Source organism: Peromyscus leucopus, chromosome 15 (assembly GCF_004664715.2).
Source record: "Peromyscus leucopus breed LL Stock chromosome 15, UCI_PerLeu_2.1, whole genome shotgun sequence".
Taxonomy (NCBI): Eukaryota; Metazoa; Chordata; class Mammalia; order Rodentia; family Cricetidae; genus Peromyscus; species Peromyscus leucopus.
Genome location: NC_051076.1, coordinates 62,554,480 through 62,572,556, shown reverse-complemented (window position 1 = coordinate 62,572,556; position 18,077 = coordinate 62,554,480). Strand labels below are relative to the sequence as shown.

Below are 18,077 nucleotides of genomic sequence, written 5' to 3'. Positions count from 1 at the left end.
GTAAGTTGTTGCTACACTGTATCACTTAAGGAAGAGTCTGAAGTAAAACACTGGGCGTGTTCAATAGGGCTGCAGAATTTTCAGTTCATCAGCCTCTAGTTTTCTGACTTCATGTACACGGAGAGTGTGTGGCACAGGAGGAAGACTGTAATCATCACTTATTTCCTCTCGTTCAAGTTTCTCCTAACGTCCCTTCAACACTTTGGTAGTCAGAAAGCAGCGAATGCCAAGTCATCCACTCACATACAATACGATTTTCCCCTAATTAGAAGTCTCTTTACCAAAAAGAAGCTCTTGTCTCCAAACTCACTTTAGTGTTGTTGCTAGGTGACTCACAGACGGATGCAAATTAATCAGGAGATAGATAGGCGCCACATACCCTAAGAAGAGACATGTGATGTCACCTGTCAGCGTCTTGTCACAGAACTTACAGATGAAAAGGAAACAATGGTGGGCTTTCACAGAGACGACCACTGGCGGCTGCTTGAGCACTTTTCAATTTATCCTTAGATTATTGCTTAGGAGAGTAGGGGGTGAAAGTGGGGGGAAAGAACAGGGTAACTCCTTAGAGAAAACCAGAAATGGGCTTTTCCTTCTCATCAGCAAGAGGCTCAACAAAGCTTAGGTACACACACGGCCATAAGACATTCAAAAGCATGCGAGGGGCCTGAAGAGAAGGCTCAGTGGGTTAAGCACTTGCTGTGCAAGCGCCAAGATCCAAGTTCGAATCCCAAGAATCCCTGTAAAGAGACCTGATCATGGAAGTGTATCTGTCATCCCAGCATTCCTAGGGTGAAGTAAGAAGCAGAAAAAAAATCTCCAGAAGCTCGCAGGCCAGCTGGCTTGGTAACCATGCCTGTCTCCAACCAAGCAATGGAGAGGAAGAAGAGGAGTGACAGAGCTCACTTTCTGACCTTCCCATGCACACTGTGGCACATGCCAGCATCCACATATTCTCTCTCTCTCTCTCTCTCTCTCTCTCTCTCTCTCATAAACACATGCAATATTTTAAAAAGCAATTCACTTGTTTAACTGTTTATTGCTTTACTTAAGTTACTCGAGAGAATGTTCCCATTTAGCTAGCCCCAGGCGAGCCTCAAATACTTGGTCCTTCTGTCTGAGCCTTAGGAGTGCTGGGATTTTCAGATATGCCCCATGGTGCCTGGCTCACGGTGTTCTTGAATACAAGCAGTCCACAGTGTCTCAGACTTACTGGCTCCGGGCATACGTGGAAGCAGCTTCTGAGTCCAGCTTTGAGGGCTCAGGGAAAGTTGACTGCATCCAGGAAAGTAGGTGCAAAGGTGGGCACCTATCTAAGATGTTTCATAGCTTGAACCATCACTCTAAAAGCCTCCCCAGTGTGTCTCCTAGAGGTTCATGTGAGAGAGGCTTGGTCCCCGGTGTGGCAGTCTTGAGGCGGGGAGATCTCCAAGAGAAACCCAGGTACTTTTAGATCATGGGGATAATGCAGGTCTTTAGGAAGTCTGGCTCCTCCCTGGCCCCTTGCTTCCTGTCTGGTCATTCTGTACTTGGCTGGTTCTTTTTCTCCCTTTCCATGTATTATGTCCCAGCCATCAACACTCATTGGATACCAACTCCATGCTGACTGGACTTTAGTTTCCAGACTCCTGAGATTCATAAATGTCTTTACTTCAAAAAGTTATATAGCTCCAGGTATCTTGTTTTAGCAACAGAGAATGTTCTGAAGCAAAGCTGTTATTTATGGCTCTCAATCTTGGCTGTGCGTCTGAAACCCGGGCAGAGTTTTCAAAGGATACAGGTGTTTAGTTTCCGTCATAGACTCAGAGCATTAAGATTTCCTGAGGTGTATTTTAGGCATTTGACTTTTAAAAGAAGCTGTCTTTCTGGCCTGGTTCCAGCCTTCTTGCCTGCTTGCATATGTCACATCTACATTTGTGTTTATGACTCTGTGTCATCGACTTTGACCTTTCCACTGTATCACCTCCCTCACTAGAATACCCCCACGTGAAAAAGGCTGGTTCTGTGTCACATCCCCAATCTGACTTACCACACCCACTCTACTTCAGAGAAAAATTTCTCTAAGGAGCCACTGAGAGTCAGGGTGATGATTTGGTTAGTAAAGTGATTGTTATGCAAATACAAGGACCTAGTTTGGACCCAACTGAGGGCCTGGAACTCCAGCACAGAAGTGGCAGAGACAGGAGGATTCCTAGAGCTCACTGGCCAGCCAGCTTAGACAGATTGGAAATCTTCCAGAAGCTGTGAGAAATCCTGCCTCAAAAGATGGTAGATTGTACCTGAGGACTAATACCTGAGGCTGACCAGAGTTCAGATGCCCCCCACGCATATAAATGCCAGGCTGGTATGAAGGTTTGCCTAGAACCTCAGTGCTGTTGGTGTGAAGACAGGAGCAGCCATGGTCCTTACTGCCAGGCAGTCTAGCTGAATTACTGAGCTCCAAGTTCTGTGAGAGACCCTCTTTCAAAAAAATATGGTGGAGATCAACAGAGGAAGACACTAGATGTCAACCCCTGACCTCTATACACATATGCACACATGCCACAAAAACTGACACTGTGCTGGTTCATTCTAACTGTCAACCTGGATACAACCTAGGGTGGTTTGAAAGAAAATGATCCTCATAGGGAGTGTCCCTATCAGAAGGTGTGGCCTTGTTGGAGGAAGTGTGTCACTGTGGGGGCGGGCTTTGAAGTCTCTTATGTTCAAGCTATGCCCAGTGTGGACATAGACTCCTTTTGCTGCCTGTGGATCAAGAAGTACAACTCTCAGCTCCTTCTCCAGCACCATGTCTGCCTGCACACTACCATACTTCCTGCTATGATGATAACGGACTAAACCTCTGAAATGGTAAGCTGGCCCCAATTAAATGTTTTCCTTTATAAGAGTTGCTGTGATCATGGTGTCTCTCCACAGCAATAGAGACCCTAACTAAGACACAAACTATAATCATCTAGGAAGACAGTCTTAATGAGGAATTGCGTAGAATAAGCTGGCCTATAGGCAGATCTGTGAGGAATTGTCTTGACTACTAGCAAGAAAGGGTGAATATACTTTTTTTTTCTCTTGACTGTGGATGTGATATGACTAACTTCCAGAGTTCTTACTTTGCTACCCCCAAAATAAGGGACTGTGACCTGGAACTGTAAGCCAAAGAAGCCCTTTCTCCCTATACCGCTTTTGCTCAGGGTATTTTCTGACAACAACAGAAATGGATCTAGAGATCTAGAGGCGATACAAAGAACCATCCACACATGCTCTCCCATCCTTCCCTTCCAGGTCAATATGAATAATAAACAGGACATGGCTGTTATAATAAGACACCATGGTTAGAAAACTCAAGGCTTGCTATCAAGAAAAGAGTCAACCGTGGGCCCCGTGCTTCTTCTCTTAAGCTTGCCTTTCTTCTTTGGGTTCTCTGACACCTCACTCCATTTTCATTATTATTTCATTTCATTAGCTACCCTTGCCCAGGCTCACTTGCTGGCTCTCCCCGATCTCTGAAAGTCCCTCAATGGAGAGACTCCCCAAGGCTCTGCCCTTGGCCTTCCTCACATCCAGTCCCACTTCAAGTGACTCAGTATGGTACTACCCTGCAGAATGTCATCTATATGCTGATGACTCTCCTATCCACCCTTGCAGCTTCAACCTCAACCTTGGGTATCCATCAACCTTCTGAATGTTGTCTCTTGAATGATGAACAAGTGTCTCAATGTGGACCGTACAAGCTGAGAGTTAGAATATCACGTCCCATGAGCCACTTTTCTTTCAAGGCTGGTCTCTTTCTGTTATGACATCATTCTCAGAAGGTAAGGATAAATTAATCTAAAGTCGTTCTCGATTTTCCAGTTACCCTTATATACTACATCCACTCCATTCATAATCCCTATAGGTTTTACTGCGATTGTGGACACTTGGGCTACTGCATACGGATCTAACCTAGGTTCTGGAGATATGAAAGCATTTCATCAGGTTTGTGTAGCAAGTGTTTTTACCCCATGAGCTATCTTCCCAACTTCTGGGTAGCTTTAGCACATATTTCATTCCCACATTAATAAAACTCCAGTTGGAATTTCCTAAGGAGACTAGAAAATAAGGTGGGCACAGAACAGCTCATCAGACACAGGCTTCCAATTCCATGGCTCCCTATGCAATGTTGGTAAGAAATGATCAAGTAAGAAGAAATTTCACAGTAAAACCTACAGGAATTCCTGGCTATAGTCTAGCACATGGTTCTGACTGTGTACCCATAAGGTTGCAAGCTTTCTCCATCCTTGCAGATGCTTTCTCCAACCTTGCAGGAGCATTCTCCATCCTTATAGATTCATTCTCCATCCTAACAGGTGCTTTCTTCATCCCTACAGGAGCTTTCTCCATTCTTACAGGTGCTTTCTCCATCCTTGCAGATGCTTTCTCCAACCTTGCAGGAGCATTCTCCATCCTTATAGATTCATTCTCCATGCTAACAGGTGCTTTCTTCATCTGCACAGGTTCTTTCTCCATCCCTACAGGTACTTTCTCCATCCTTGCAGGTACTTTCTCCATCCTTATAGGTGCATTCTCCATGCTTACAGGTGCTTTCTCCATCCTAACAGGTGCTTTCTCCATCCCTACATGAGCTTTCTCAATCCCTACAGGAGCTTTCTCCATCCTTACAGGTGCTTTCTCCATCTCTACAGGTGCTTTCTCCATCCTAACAGGTGCTTTCTCCATCTCTACAGGAGCTTTCTCCATCCTTACAGGTGCTTTCTCCATCCCTACAGGAGCTTTCTCCATCCTTACAGGTGCTTTCTCCATCCTAACAGGTGCTTTCTCCATCCCTACAGGAGCTTTCTCCATCCTTACAGGTGCTTTCTCCATCCCTACAGGTGCTTTCTCCATCCACACAGGTGCTTTCTCCATCCACACAGGTACTTTCTCCATCCTTACAGGTGCTTTCTCCATCCTTACAGGTGCTTTCTCCATCCTTACAGGTGCTTTCTCCATCCTTGTAGATGCTTCTTTCTACAATGTTAGTCTTCCAGATGCTTGCAGAGCTATGTCCTGTTTATTATTCATATTGTACTTTAGTAGCCTGATACAATGGGATTTCTGGGAAGCTAAATGTCTCACTCCTATCTCACACTCTTCCCTGTGGTATCTTTTCTTCTCTCATTAGGAGCCACTTATCTGTCCATCAATTTATTTGCTTATTATTTAACTATGTGCTTTCTATCTGTGTCCTCTGAGAGGGAACAATAAGTACCGACCTTCCCTAGAGCTGAGAACAGCATTTGACCCATTGAGATTATTCAGTGCATAGATTAAGTCTGCGTTCCATAAATAACTGTGATGTACAGCTAGCTTTGACTATTTTAAACTACCCAATTTTTAACAGAATCACTTATTAACAAAAACCTATGCTTAGCACTTTAATTGTCAGACTTTCACAGAAAGGTATAATTGGGTAGAAAAGGCTGTTATCCACCTTAACATATTTAATTGCCATACTTTTCTACACAAAATAATCATTCCTATGAGAGGCCACGTTCTTCTGACCTTGAGGCTACCGTGGAAACATCAGCACTTCTAGGGGCTCAGAACTCTTGCGTGTTCTCAGGTTGGCTCTGCTCTTGGCTGGAGGCTGGAGATAAGATGCTGCAGGAGGTGAGAATAAGTCTGGGAAATGTCTCCCTTGACATGTAATCTTGTGTGAGGTTTGTCTGGAGTGGTGAGAAGGTCTGCTGGGAGCTGCAGCATGAGAAAATCACGCAGAGCCATAGCAAGGAAACGCTTCAGGAGCAAACCCAGAGGCTGAGCCAAATACTCCAAGACAAATCTAGAGCCCAGATGAAGCCAAGGGAGTCCAGAGGGTAAGCTGAAAAAGGATCCTGGAATCAGTGCCACAGAGTAGGATTGAGGAGGCAATCCACCCACAAGAGGGGTCCCACAGCATGATATAGAAGTTTTGGTGAGTTTCTCTCCAAGTAAAGAAAGCAGTCCTTTGGCCTGAGAGATGGCTCTATCAGTCAAGTGCTTTCTACGCCATGAAGACATGAGTTCAGTACCTGCTGGAAGGATTCTGTCCTTATTACGTCATCAGCCTACAACGGCGTCCCAGCCTAGGGCCCTCCCACGGGCCCCTCTCTTTCCATATTCTCTCTGTCCTCCACACAGTGTCTGTCTGTCTGTCTGTCTGTCTGTCTCTCTCTCTCTCTCTCTCCTTTCTCCTAATAAAGCTCTAAAAAGGTAACCATGGCTCGTGATTCTTCTGCAACTGCAGCATCTAGCGCCAGCCACTAGCGCTGCATACCCACTGCCATAGCTACGGCTACAAACCTCATAACCCCTTCACCTACAATCTATATAAAATATCCCAACGTGGAGCCTCACATCTGGAATCCCAGTGCTGGGAAGGTGGAGACAGGAGTCCTTGCTGGCCAGCTGGATCAGCTGAATTGATTAGCTCTAGGTTCAGTGAGATGGCCTGTCTCAAAAACTAAGGTGGATCAAAAAAGGCATCCAACTTTGGCCTCATTCACTTACACACACACACACACACACACACACACACACACACACACACCAGTAGTAAAGGCAGGCAAGCAGGCAGGCAGGCAGGCAGCATCAGTCCTTGAAATGGCAGCCTTGGAATCCCAAACTCTTAAGTCATAGACTCACATCTGCTTACCCAAACACTAAGAGGCATGAACATGTGGCTCTTGTTTGCCCTTGTAGCTCTGGGACACAGATAAAAAACAGTCAGTCTCTCTAGCGTGTGTCAGGAGCCAATGCAAAAATTCCACAACCCAGTGGGGCCAGAGGGTCTGAGAGGGTCTGAGTTTCCTCTCCATAGCAGTAGATTCTGAGTGTTCTTCACAACTCCTTGGGACTTGTGTGGAGACCCTGGTGTCATTTTTCCCTTTTTTTAAACTGTGTGTGTGTGTGGTCTTGTCTGTATCATGGCACTCATGTGAGGTCAGAGGACAACCTGAAGAGATCTGTCTTTCCTTCTGTCATGTGGGTTCCCGGGATAGAACTCAGATCCTCACACTTGGTAGCAGACACCTATGTCCTCTGAGCCATCTCACTGGCCCAGGACAGTCTGCTTCCTATCACCTCTGCTTTCTATCACATTAGAGCTGGACATTAGAGTACACACATACAGTTGCTTGAAAAACACACTGGTAGAAAACATTCTTTGCTGTTCTAAGTTTTGCAGCATAATACCCAATATTGCCAACGCATCTACTAGATTCCTTCAGGAAGATTTCCCTGCAGGTTCCCCAAGGAGGGTTTTGTTTAAATGCTGCAGTCTACATGGGTATCTGTGTCCAGCTCTAGAAAAATGAGCTGTTTATTTAACCACAACATTTTTAATCTATGCAAATGAGTCAGTACACATAGTATATGAAATAAAATTTAAAATTCTGTAGTATATAAATTTATATAAAACCCAATTACATGGAAATTAATAACATCATAGACCTGGACATGATGCATACCAGCAATGCTAGCTTTCAGCAGGTGGAGGCAAGAGCATCAAGAGATCACAGGAGCCCTAGAGAAATTACAAAGCTGGACTACTTAACACCCTAGCTCAAACCTGCTCCCCTAAATTCATACCATTAACAAGATCATGGGGGGCAGTGAGATGGATCAGTGGGTAAGAGTTCTTGCTGCCAAGACTGACAATCTGAATTCAGTTCCCAGAACCAACATGGTGAAAGGGGAGAACCCATTCCCACAGGCTGTCCTCTGACCTAAACCCATGCGCTGCTCATGTGCACCTGCACACATAAAATAAAGACATCTTAATAAAATCACAGAACCATCAAAAATAAGGTAGTGATATCAAGGAGTAAGTAGTGAGTTAAACAACTATGAAAGAAAGAACTTAAAAATAAACAATTACTCTTCAACTACAGCAATTCAATTCAGGAAATAAAATACATTGTGAACTGAAACTATGGGGATTAATGGCACTTCAAGACATTAGTTATTGCATCCGAATACTATTGGAAGAAAGAGTTGTTGCCCAATATGTAATGGTCTCTTGGAAGGGGAAAATATATAAATATGTATATACCCCGAAGTTTAAGAACATTTGATGCCAAAGACATTTTAAACACCTCTTAGCTTGATTAAATAAAATGTCCTTCACAAAGTTCTCTCTGACAATGAGATGAACTGAGAACAATTTCCCTGTAATCATTAAGTAAGAACTAACAACTGAAGTACATGTAATATCAACTCATTCCTGTTCAATCTAGTTCATTATGGGGTTTCTTAACACTCTTGAATGGAATCCTCCCTTCCCCCAAGAATGTTTCCTAAGTGTACTTAAAATCCTGTCAAAGTATGAGAGCCCTTGGAGGCACAGATGTAATGCCCACCCCCTCCTCCAGGGGATCCAGATGTTTCCCTAGTCAATGGCTCTTCTGCTTGGGCTCTCACATATGTGCCCAGCCATCTGTTTTCAGGACTGTCTGTGTGAAGTACCCAAGTCATTTTAATCATAGTTTTGTATTAGTTATCCTATTCAGATAAACAGTAAGCATGTGTCTAATGAATAAGCAACAACCTTGGAACAGATCAGTCATATGATGGTTAGCTTTACGTGTCAACATGACACAACCTAGAATTCCCTGCGAAGTGTCTCAGTGAGGAATTATCTGGATTGAGTTGGTCCGTGGGCATGTATATGAGGATTGTCTTCATTACTAATGTTAACTGAGGTGGGAAGACTCAGCCCATGTTGGGCGTCACCATTCCCTGGTCTGGGCTCTTGGACTATATCCAAGTAAAGAAATACCTGGGCACAAGGAAGGAAGCAAGTGATTAAGCATGCATTCCTTTCTCTCTGCTCTTGAAGGTGGATGTGATGTGACTAGCTGATCAAAGTTCCTGTTCTGACTAACCTGCAATGTTGAGCTGATTCTGGGGGCTGCAAGCTGAAATGAACCCCGTTAGTTGCTTTTTTTTTTCCAGGGCATTTTTTTTTTGTCACATGGAACTGAAACATAGATGGGATCAAGTATAAGTGGATTGTAGAAATAATAAGCAGTTTAATCTCCACTGCTTTTTTGGTAAGGTTGTGCACTATTATTGCCTTCCTTTTACAAGTGAGGAAAGAAAAACAGAAAGAGATTAGGTGACTCTGAAGATTTTAAAATCATAAAATAGAGAGTAGGGATTCAAACAAATTCCTGAGAATCTGGCTCAAATGCCCATTGCATTAAGGAAATCAGAATCTAAAGGGCAGTGCTCTCTATAAAGGATGCCAGAGATCAGAGGCAGGGATGTGGACAGCAGGCAGAGAGCAAGCCACATGCTTCTCATCCTGGTTCTGGATACTATGAAAGTATTCCAGATTTTATGGGCCCTACAATATGACTATGCATTTATCATTGTTCCTTTGTTTTTGTTTTGTTTTTTGACAGATTCTCATATACCCCAGGTCATCCTGGAATTTATTTTGTAATCAAAGATGATCCTGAATTCCTGATCCTCCTGCCTCAACTCTTGGGCACTGAGATTTCAGGTCTATACCACCATGTCCAATTGAATGCAATGCTGAGGAGGGAACTCAGAGCTTCCACCATGACAGGCAAGCATATCACCAACTGAGCTACATTTAGGAAATGTAGAGAAAGAACAAAATTTAGGAAATAAAGGATTTACAACTTACAGTTCCAGATTATGTTCCATAAATGTGGGAGCATCACAGTGAAAGAGACATGGAACATCAATTCACATCCAGAGTCAAGAGCAGAGACAGAATGTATATATGCCCTGTACTCAGCTCTCTCTCTCTCTCCTATCTTGGGAATGGTGCCACTCATAGTGGGCTGGGTCTTTCCAGATCAACTGAGGCAATCAGAACAATCTCCCACAGACATGCCCAATTCCAAACAAATGTGGACAACTCTTCATTTAGACTCTCTTTCCAAATGATCCTCTGGGATGGATCAAGTTAACATCGTCACTTAAGTCTCAAATATCTCAAATATCTCCACTTAAGTCTCAAATACCTTAAACAAGAACACATAAGCATAATGTTCTTTGAAGGCAGGTAGGAAAACTGAGGAGCAACCCTTAAAAGTGACATAAATGCCTCTATGTTATAGAGCATCTGGTACCTTCAAACTGTGTGTTGGAGAGTTGGAGTGCATCCAGATCTCCTTCAAAGACCCCATAGCTTGGTGCTGATTCTCCCCCTGCATGTACCTTACAGGCTGATGTCTACACATGCCTGTTTTCTTAATAAAATGGGTTTACCAAAAATACTAGAAAAATTTGTATCTAAACACACACACAACTTTCACAACTATTATATATGCTATTGGATCATTTGTTTACTCATTCACCCATGCTTCCATTTTATGAGGCATTGGGAAAAGAAAGTTAAGCGTTCCACAGTCCCTGCCTAAAGTGCTCGCAATTTCAGAGCATAGGATTTGGAAGAGAGCTGCGGTGCTCTTTTCTCTTTTGAAGGCCATGCAGCTGGACTTTCTGAGTCAAGGCCCTTCTAGTGCAGTGAATTGAACTGTGTCCATTGTTGAGGAAGGGATCCTAATGGATACAGTCACCTGTCGGAGAGAACTAAGAAAGGAACTTGGACTCACAATCGGTACCAGCACCAGCAGGTTTTTCTCTCAGGGTGTGAACAGTTGGATGTCTTACCTCCAGAGCCTTCAGTCTCTTTAGGAGAAGCCTGGTGTTTTCTTTTCCCTCGTCCGCACTGCTGATCTCACTTCTTGAGTCTTCATCCACTGCTGCATGGAGGTCACTCAGTGCTTCATGGTGTTTTCTCTCTTCCTCAGGCACTCTTTCCTGCAGCCCAAAAGAAAATTCCCATTTTCAGTAATCTACAGCTGGAACATAGCAAAAGTCTAAAGTGGAGACGTCTGGATTTGACTCTACGGCTCAGGGCCCTTTCCAGGGCTGAGGTAGAGAAGCTTCTGTAAAACAAGATGAATGGTGCTGATGTTAGTGAGCACAGAAGCTTTGTGTTTTGTGTGTGGGCATATGTGCACGTGCAAGGGTCCACATGTGTGTACACATGCACATGTGTGTGTGTGTGTGTATGCAAGAAGGAGGCCAGAGATCACTCATGGGGATAGTCCTTAAATGCCACCACTTTGTTTTTTTTTTTTTTTAAGAGAGGGCTCTTATTAGTATAGAACACAGCAAGTAAGCAAGCTAGCTAACAGCAAGCTCTGTCCCAGGGATCTGTCTGTCCCCACCTCCCCGGTGCTGGGATTATAAACACACCACCATCCTGCACATTTTACATGAGTTATGTGGGCTGAACTCAGGTTACCATGCTTGCATGTCAAGTACTTTATGAACTGTAGCCCTGAATCAGATGTTTTCTGTTTTGTTTTGTTGTTTTCTGTTTCTCCCCTCAACTCTAATAAGGGAAAGCCCCTGGGCCACCATATCTGAAAATGCATGTTGCCCACCCAGTCGGAGAAGCACAGAGCCAGTCAAGCTTCAGACACAATTGTGTGGTTAATCAATTTGTATCAATACCATACAACGTAGCTATGCTTTAAACTGAGAAAAAACATACCCATCTTGATGCACTCACTTGTGAAAGGCAAAGAGGATCATGGAACTCAATGGACATACAACTAATTAATTGATTCAAGGAAAAATAAACATCATAAATACTGAAATGATTTATTTCAGATTTTTTATTCCATTTTTATGTGTGTGATATACAAGTATATATACATATGCAGAAGTGTACGTGTGGTATGCATATATGTGGAGGACCAAGGTTGATGATGGAAACATTCTGTATCATTCCTCTACCTTATTCACTGAGTCAGTGTCTCTCAGGCAGAACCATAAGTTATCCATCTAACTCCTTTCTAGAACCAGCTTGATCTGGGGGGCTCCTGTCTCCGCCTTTCAAGGCTGCAATTACAGGCAGACCTGCATGTCTATGTTGCATTTATATAGGTTCTTGGAATATGAACTTGAGTTTTTATGTCTGCAGAGCAAGTGCATGCAGTGCTGAGCTCTCTCTCCAGCCAGGTGGAACTCTATGCTCAAACCAAATAGTTACTCCAGCCACGAATAACCTCATTTCCAAGGACTCTTGTGTTCCTCCTCTAACACTTCAGGTTTTGTTGTACAGCCTTGAGGCAGACATAAAATGTTGTTGTCTTGTCTTGCCTCCCTGTTGGAAGCTCCACACTCAACCTTGTCTCTGACAGCTTTTTGGAAGCTGAGACGTGTTAATTTGAGACTCTCGCTTAGCTCTTGTTTTCAAGGGAAAAAATAAACATCAAGAGACTATCATACAATGGGCAACAGAGGTGGCTGAGTGGGTAAAAGTGCTTGCTGCCCATGTGCGAGGACCCGAGTTCTGATCCCCATAAACCATGTTAAAGGCAGATCTTTAGAAACAATCTTATGGGTTCATATCCCCAGCATTCCTACAATGAGACAGGAGGCAGAGACAGGAGAATCCAGGGAAGCATGCAGGCCACCTAGCCTGGCATACACGGGGTAAACAAGAGATCCTATCCCAAACAAGGTGAAAGGTGAGATCCAACATCCCAAAGTGTCCTCCCCTCCCCCCAGGCGCCTCTGTACTTACACACATGAACACAAGGACATGCATGACACACAATTATACCAGAGGATAAAAAAGAGGATACCACATGAACCATATTCCATGTGTTGTGTTCTAACCAGGACCCTTGCATCGCACACCAGGTGACGTCGTCCTGTAACACTCTTTAATTCCTGACACACACTGCGGTCAACTTGGCTCTGATACAGCGGATGGCCAACCACCTGACCTAAAGTGGATTACCCATTCTGACAGACTTCTTCATATTTGTTACTAAATTAAGATCATCTGTAAATGTAAAAGCAAAACACAATAACCTCCGCCTTTAAGGGACTCATTTTATCTATTTAGAAGGAAACAGCATTGGGGAGGCACAAGTTCTCAAACTACATTCACCAAGGTGCTCTGAAGGACCCATTATACTTTAACATAACTTTGAAAATGCACTATGAAGTATGTAAAAAGTATCTTATAGTACGTATGCATGTAAGGTATATACGTCTATGTGTATGACATCCATGAATATAAAACGCTTATTTAGTAGGGTGACTCACGTTCATTTGTTTTGTGGAGATTTCTGAATATGATTTTAGCTGTGATCTCTGCATTTAATGAATACACAGTGGATTATGAAGGTGACGGTGCTTGGCTAGGGAGATGGCTCAGTCCATAAACTGTTTGTCTTGCAAACACAAGTACCTAAGTTCCATTCCTAGACTCACACAGAAAAAGGATGGAGGCACCTGGGATTCCAGTGCCGGGGAAGAAGCATTGGCAAGCCAAATAATAAGTGGCTTGTTCTATAGTTATAAACAAAACAAAATCAAAGCCCAATTCCTCATATCTGAGGAATGAGATGTGAGATTGTCCTCAACAAACATGAATACACATGAATCAATATGCTCACATGCATGCACACACACACACACACACACACACACACACACACACACACACACACCAATGATGGTTAGATGATTAGATGGTTAGACGTAGTGTGCAGATGTGTCCACTTCCACAGCAGATGTGAACTCTGCTCAGATAAGCACTAGGGCGGTTTAAGTTGCATACAGAGAAGGAACAAAGCCAGGGGTCTAAGCTCTTGCACAGCTGTGACTCTCTAATGCTTCACTACTGGCCAGAGTTCCAAATTCACAGTAAAGTACAGAAATGGGTTCACTTTGTCAACAACTCAACTCTGGAGCTAAAAAGATAAAAAAAAAAAAAAAAAAAAAAAAAAAAAAAGAAAGAAAGAAATGGGGGTGCACACTTAATCATAAGATCTCTGTGTCACAGAGCATAGACAAGCAAGATGGCGTGTGCCACGCTAACATAAATCTCTTGTTCAGATCAGCATTGGGACATTACCTAACTAGGCTGTACATACAGACAGTGAGAGGCATCATGTGGGTACACCATGAGAAGCAGAACGACATATAAAAAACAAACGACAGAAGTAGTCTTGCGAGCTGGACAGCAGAAGAAGAAAGCTCTGAGCTCTGACTCTCACTTTTTTTACATTTTCTGTTTTTTTTATCGTTTTCTCTAGCAGGAATCAGCAGTAAGGATCTTGCCACCAAGCCTGGCCACCTGAGTTCAATCTCCAGGACCCACATGGTTGAAGGAGAGAACAACTCTTGTAAGTTGTCCTCTGACATCTCTATGTGTCCTGTAGAACACACACATGCACGCATGCAGACATGCACATGCACGCACATTCTGTTAGGACTTTACAGTTAATTAAAACAAAGGAAAAACTCTGGTATGGGAGGTAAAACACCAAGCAACCTTAGAATATGTGACAGGCATATTCCAGTTCTACCTACTCAGCTCAGTAAATGATCTTGGTCTACTTATGTTCAGTAAGTCTTGATTTTTTTTTTCTCCCAAATAAGACTGTCATCAGGCACATACGCACAGGTAGCAATTCTCATCCTTCACAGTAGCTGTATTCCACAACGTTCTTGTGAACACTCAATTATCATGTGCTGAATTTCACAACAATAGTTCCACCAGCCAATTAATATCTCACCTGGATTCCTGCACGATATTATAAAATATATCCTCTTGACTGTTTACTATTGAAGCAGTCCCCAGGAATATATCTTATGCCCAAATATAATATCACTACTTCCCTTATTAAGGCACATTCCAGCTTTCTTTATACTTATGAATGCCACTGTGCACATCAGCACTGTGCTTCGAGGGATATCTTAAATAGTCAACTTACTAACGAAAAAAATCTAAAATTAAAAAACATGATGTCACAGGAGTGGGAAGCTGGTTGGTCACATTGTATCCACTTAGGAAGCAGAGTGAACAGCAGGTGAGACTGGGCTATAACCTTAAAGTCCGTCCCTACTGCCCTATGTCCACTAGGAAGGCTCCACCTCCTAAAAGTTCCATAACCCTCACAAACAGCGCCACCATCAGGGAGCAAGTGTTTAAACACATGAGCACATGGACAAGAGATGTATTTCACATTCAAACCACAGCAAAAGTGACTCTTGGAAAGAGTCCAAACGCTGTTCATTGCTGCACACAGAGGTTTCTTAACACCCTAAACCATTTGCTGATCCAGGTGCTCGAGACAGGAAAAACAGAACTGAGTTCTTACAATTAATGAAATTACAGTTGATGTTGGGAAATATAACAAATGGCAAACCACATGCTTGGATAATACAACTGTTGTTAGTGGCAAATGCTATGAAAAATTAAATACAGCCAACCACTGTGATGGACAGGGGTGTAGTTAGGGACAGTCTGGGATAAGATCTGGTGACATCAGAATGGAACTACCTGAGAAGCTGACAGCAAATGATGAGAATGGTGGGGCCCTAGAGTCAGGAAAAGGCAGTCCAAGCAGAAGGAAAATGGAAGCAAATGCTGAGAGGGAGGGACATTTTGTGGGCAAGAGAGAGAGAGAGGGGGTCTCCATGCTGCAGCCAAGAAGATGCAAGAGGAAGACGAGCAAGAAGGCAAGCCAGGGGCCGGGGTGCAGCTTAGTAAGGGAAGCGCTTACTGTGTGAGCATGAAGACTGTGTCTGATTGGCTTCCAGAACCCACGTCAAAAATCACAGAGGTCATGATTGACAGTGTGGCTAAGACCTGCACAAGATCAAGTCAGAGAAATTCCACCATGGACAGGGGGTGAAGTCATGGAATCCCACCCCTAGCTCAAGAGTTATTGATAACTGATAGCTGCTAGGAGAGAAGGAGTCAGTTTCTTCAGGGATGTGTTTCCTGAGAGGCTGTCCATGATCCAGCAGCTAGCCCTACCCCCATGCCCATACTGTTGCCACTAAGTACACTCAGTGGGTCTCTAAAAATAAAGACAATTATATGAAGTTGGGAGAGAAAAGTGGTGGGAAGAATATGGGACAGATTGGAGGGGAATGAGATTTCAATCAACATTAAAATCCTCTATAGAATTCTCAAATAATTAAAACCACTACCACTACTACAACAACAACAACAAAAACTCCCCAGTATTTAATAGTTAAACCTGAAAAACAAAAGCTAATCATGGTAGCGAACATGTGTAATCCCAGCCCTGGGCACATAGAAACTGGCTAGCCAGTCTGGACGACTTGGTAAATTCCAGGCCACTCAGAGATCCTTTCTCAAAAACATACAAAAAGAAAACAAACAAGGAGGATGAGGCTTGAGGGATGGCAGGCAAGGTTGTTTTCTAGCTTCCACAACAAATGTATATGTATATATATGCACTTATATATACATGTGCACCTGCACACACACATGCACACACACACACACACACACACACACACACACACACACACACACACACACTCAAGATCATAAAGAGATCTGGATGGACCAAGGAGAATCTTGTAAGTTATGGAAATGGATTCAGCTTGCTTCTACTTGGAAAGAAGAGGAAGTGGAGGCCAGGAGGGGGAGGCACCATACTAACTGCTGCAATGGGAAATACCGTGGAGAAGGGGCAGCAGTTAGAATAGTTAGTAGATAGACCAGTTGCAGCCACTGTATAGGAATGACTGGCAGTTAGGGATACTGGAAGGTGTGAGCTCTGAGATTACCAAAAGCATCTCCTATGGTAGATCAGACTATCATAGGTGGTCCATCAGACCTGGATCCAATATCAAGCTTCACACTAATCTCAAAATTATCTCATTGTGGAACTGATAATGCTGTAGTATTTATGAACCAAACACAGAGCTTTGCTGGACCAATCATTCAAGCATTTTGCATCTCAGTTTTCCTCATATGCAAAGTTCCAGGTGAACTACATGTCCCTTCCAAAGTTAAAATCCCCAGAATTCAACAACTCAAGACAGTTTATCAATATACTAACAGTAACAACAAAGACAAGAGAAAGGAAAGCCGGCCTCTTTCTCCTCTACCCTTCCCAGTGAGGAGGTGGTTAGGGAACCTGAGTGTGGGCTACGGTGTCCACATTGCCTGTGGCCCAGCAAAAAGCGACAGGAGAGAGGGAAACCAAAATCAGCCAGGATAGGAAGGAGAGAGGATGCTCTGGCTGGAGAGTGTTGCAGGGGTGAGCGGACGTCTCCTCCAGGACTGGGAATGTGGAGTTCTGGAAGAACCAGAGAGGACAGTGTGTGCCAGAGAAGGAGGCAGCAATGATGGAAACAGAAGAGACCCTGCCATTCCACAGGGCAGAGAAGAGGGTGCTAAGGTGACTTTCCTGAGAAACATCTCTTTATCACTCAGCTTCCCATTAGCATTTTTAATCATCAGTGTGTAGTTGGGTCTTTAGAAAACAAAGACTCAAGGCTGGTCTTGAATCCCAGAACTTAGAGACAGGAGGACTGTGATGGCTAACATGGCTGTAAACGTGACTACATCTAGAATCAACGAAAACCTGAGCAGCTGGGCACATCTGTGAAGAATCTTCATGGTTGGATCATTTGCGGTGAGAAGACCCACCCTAAATCTGGTTCACTGTTGCCAACCTATATAAAAGGACATAGAGAAAGGAAGCTTTTGCTTTTTGCCTGCTTGCCCTCATGCTCACTGGAAAGTTCATCTATCCTACCACTGAGGCATTCCTTTGCTGATATAAGCTGAGTAACCCAGCTTCATGAATTGATAAACTATGGAATTCTTAGCCTTCTTGTCAGGACACAACCATTATTGGAATAGTTAGACCATAGCCTCTAAGCTACTCTAATAAATCTCCTTTTAACATATAAACATGTATATATGCATATGTTACACATATAAAAACTATTTTCTAGCTGGGCGGTGGTGGCGCACACCTTTAATGCCAGCACTCAGGTGGCAGAGCCAGGAGGATCTCTGTGAGTTTGAGGCCAGCCTAGTCTACAGAGCGAGATCCAGGACAGGCACCAAAACCACACAGACAAACCTCTGCAGCCCACAGCTGTTCATTTGAGGCTGGATAGCTTCTAAATTTATCTTAAACTCATTAAAGCATGCCAACATTTAAAAAAAATCAAGGATCTTCATTTTATCTAAGTGTAACTAACACAAAATCAGA

At 43.4% G+C, this 18,077-nt stretch overlaps 1 protein-coding gene across 1 annotated transcript in view; it reads right to left on the bottom strand.

Moving 5' to 3' along the window:
• Window positions 1-18,077, bottom strand: part of Nckap5 (NCK associated protein 5) — an 841,775-nt gene that overhangs the window by 311,320 nt on the left and 512,378 nt on the right. Inside the window, 1 exon segment of the mRNA XM_028874923.2 lies at window positions 10,666-10,815. Coding sequence (XP_028730756.1) covers window positions 10,666-10,815 — 150 coding nt within the window.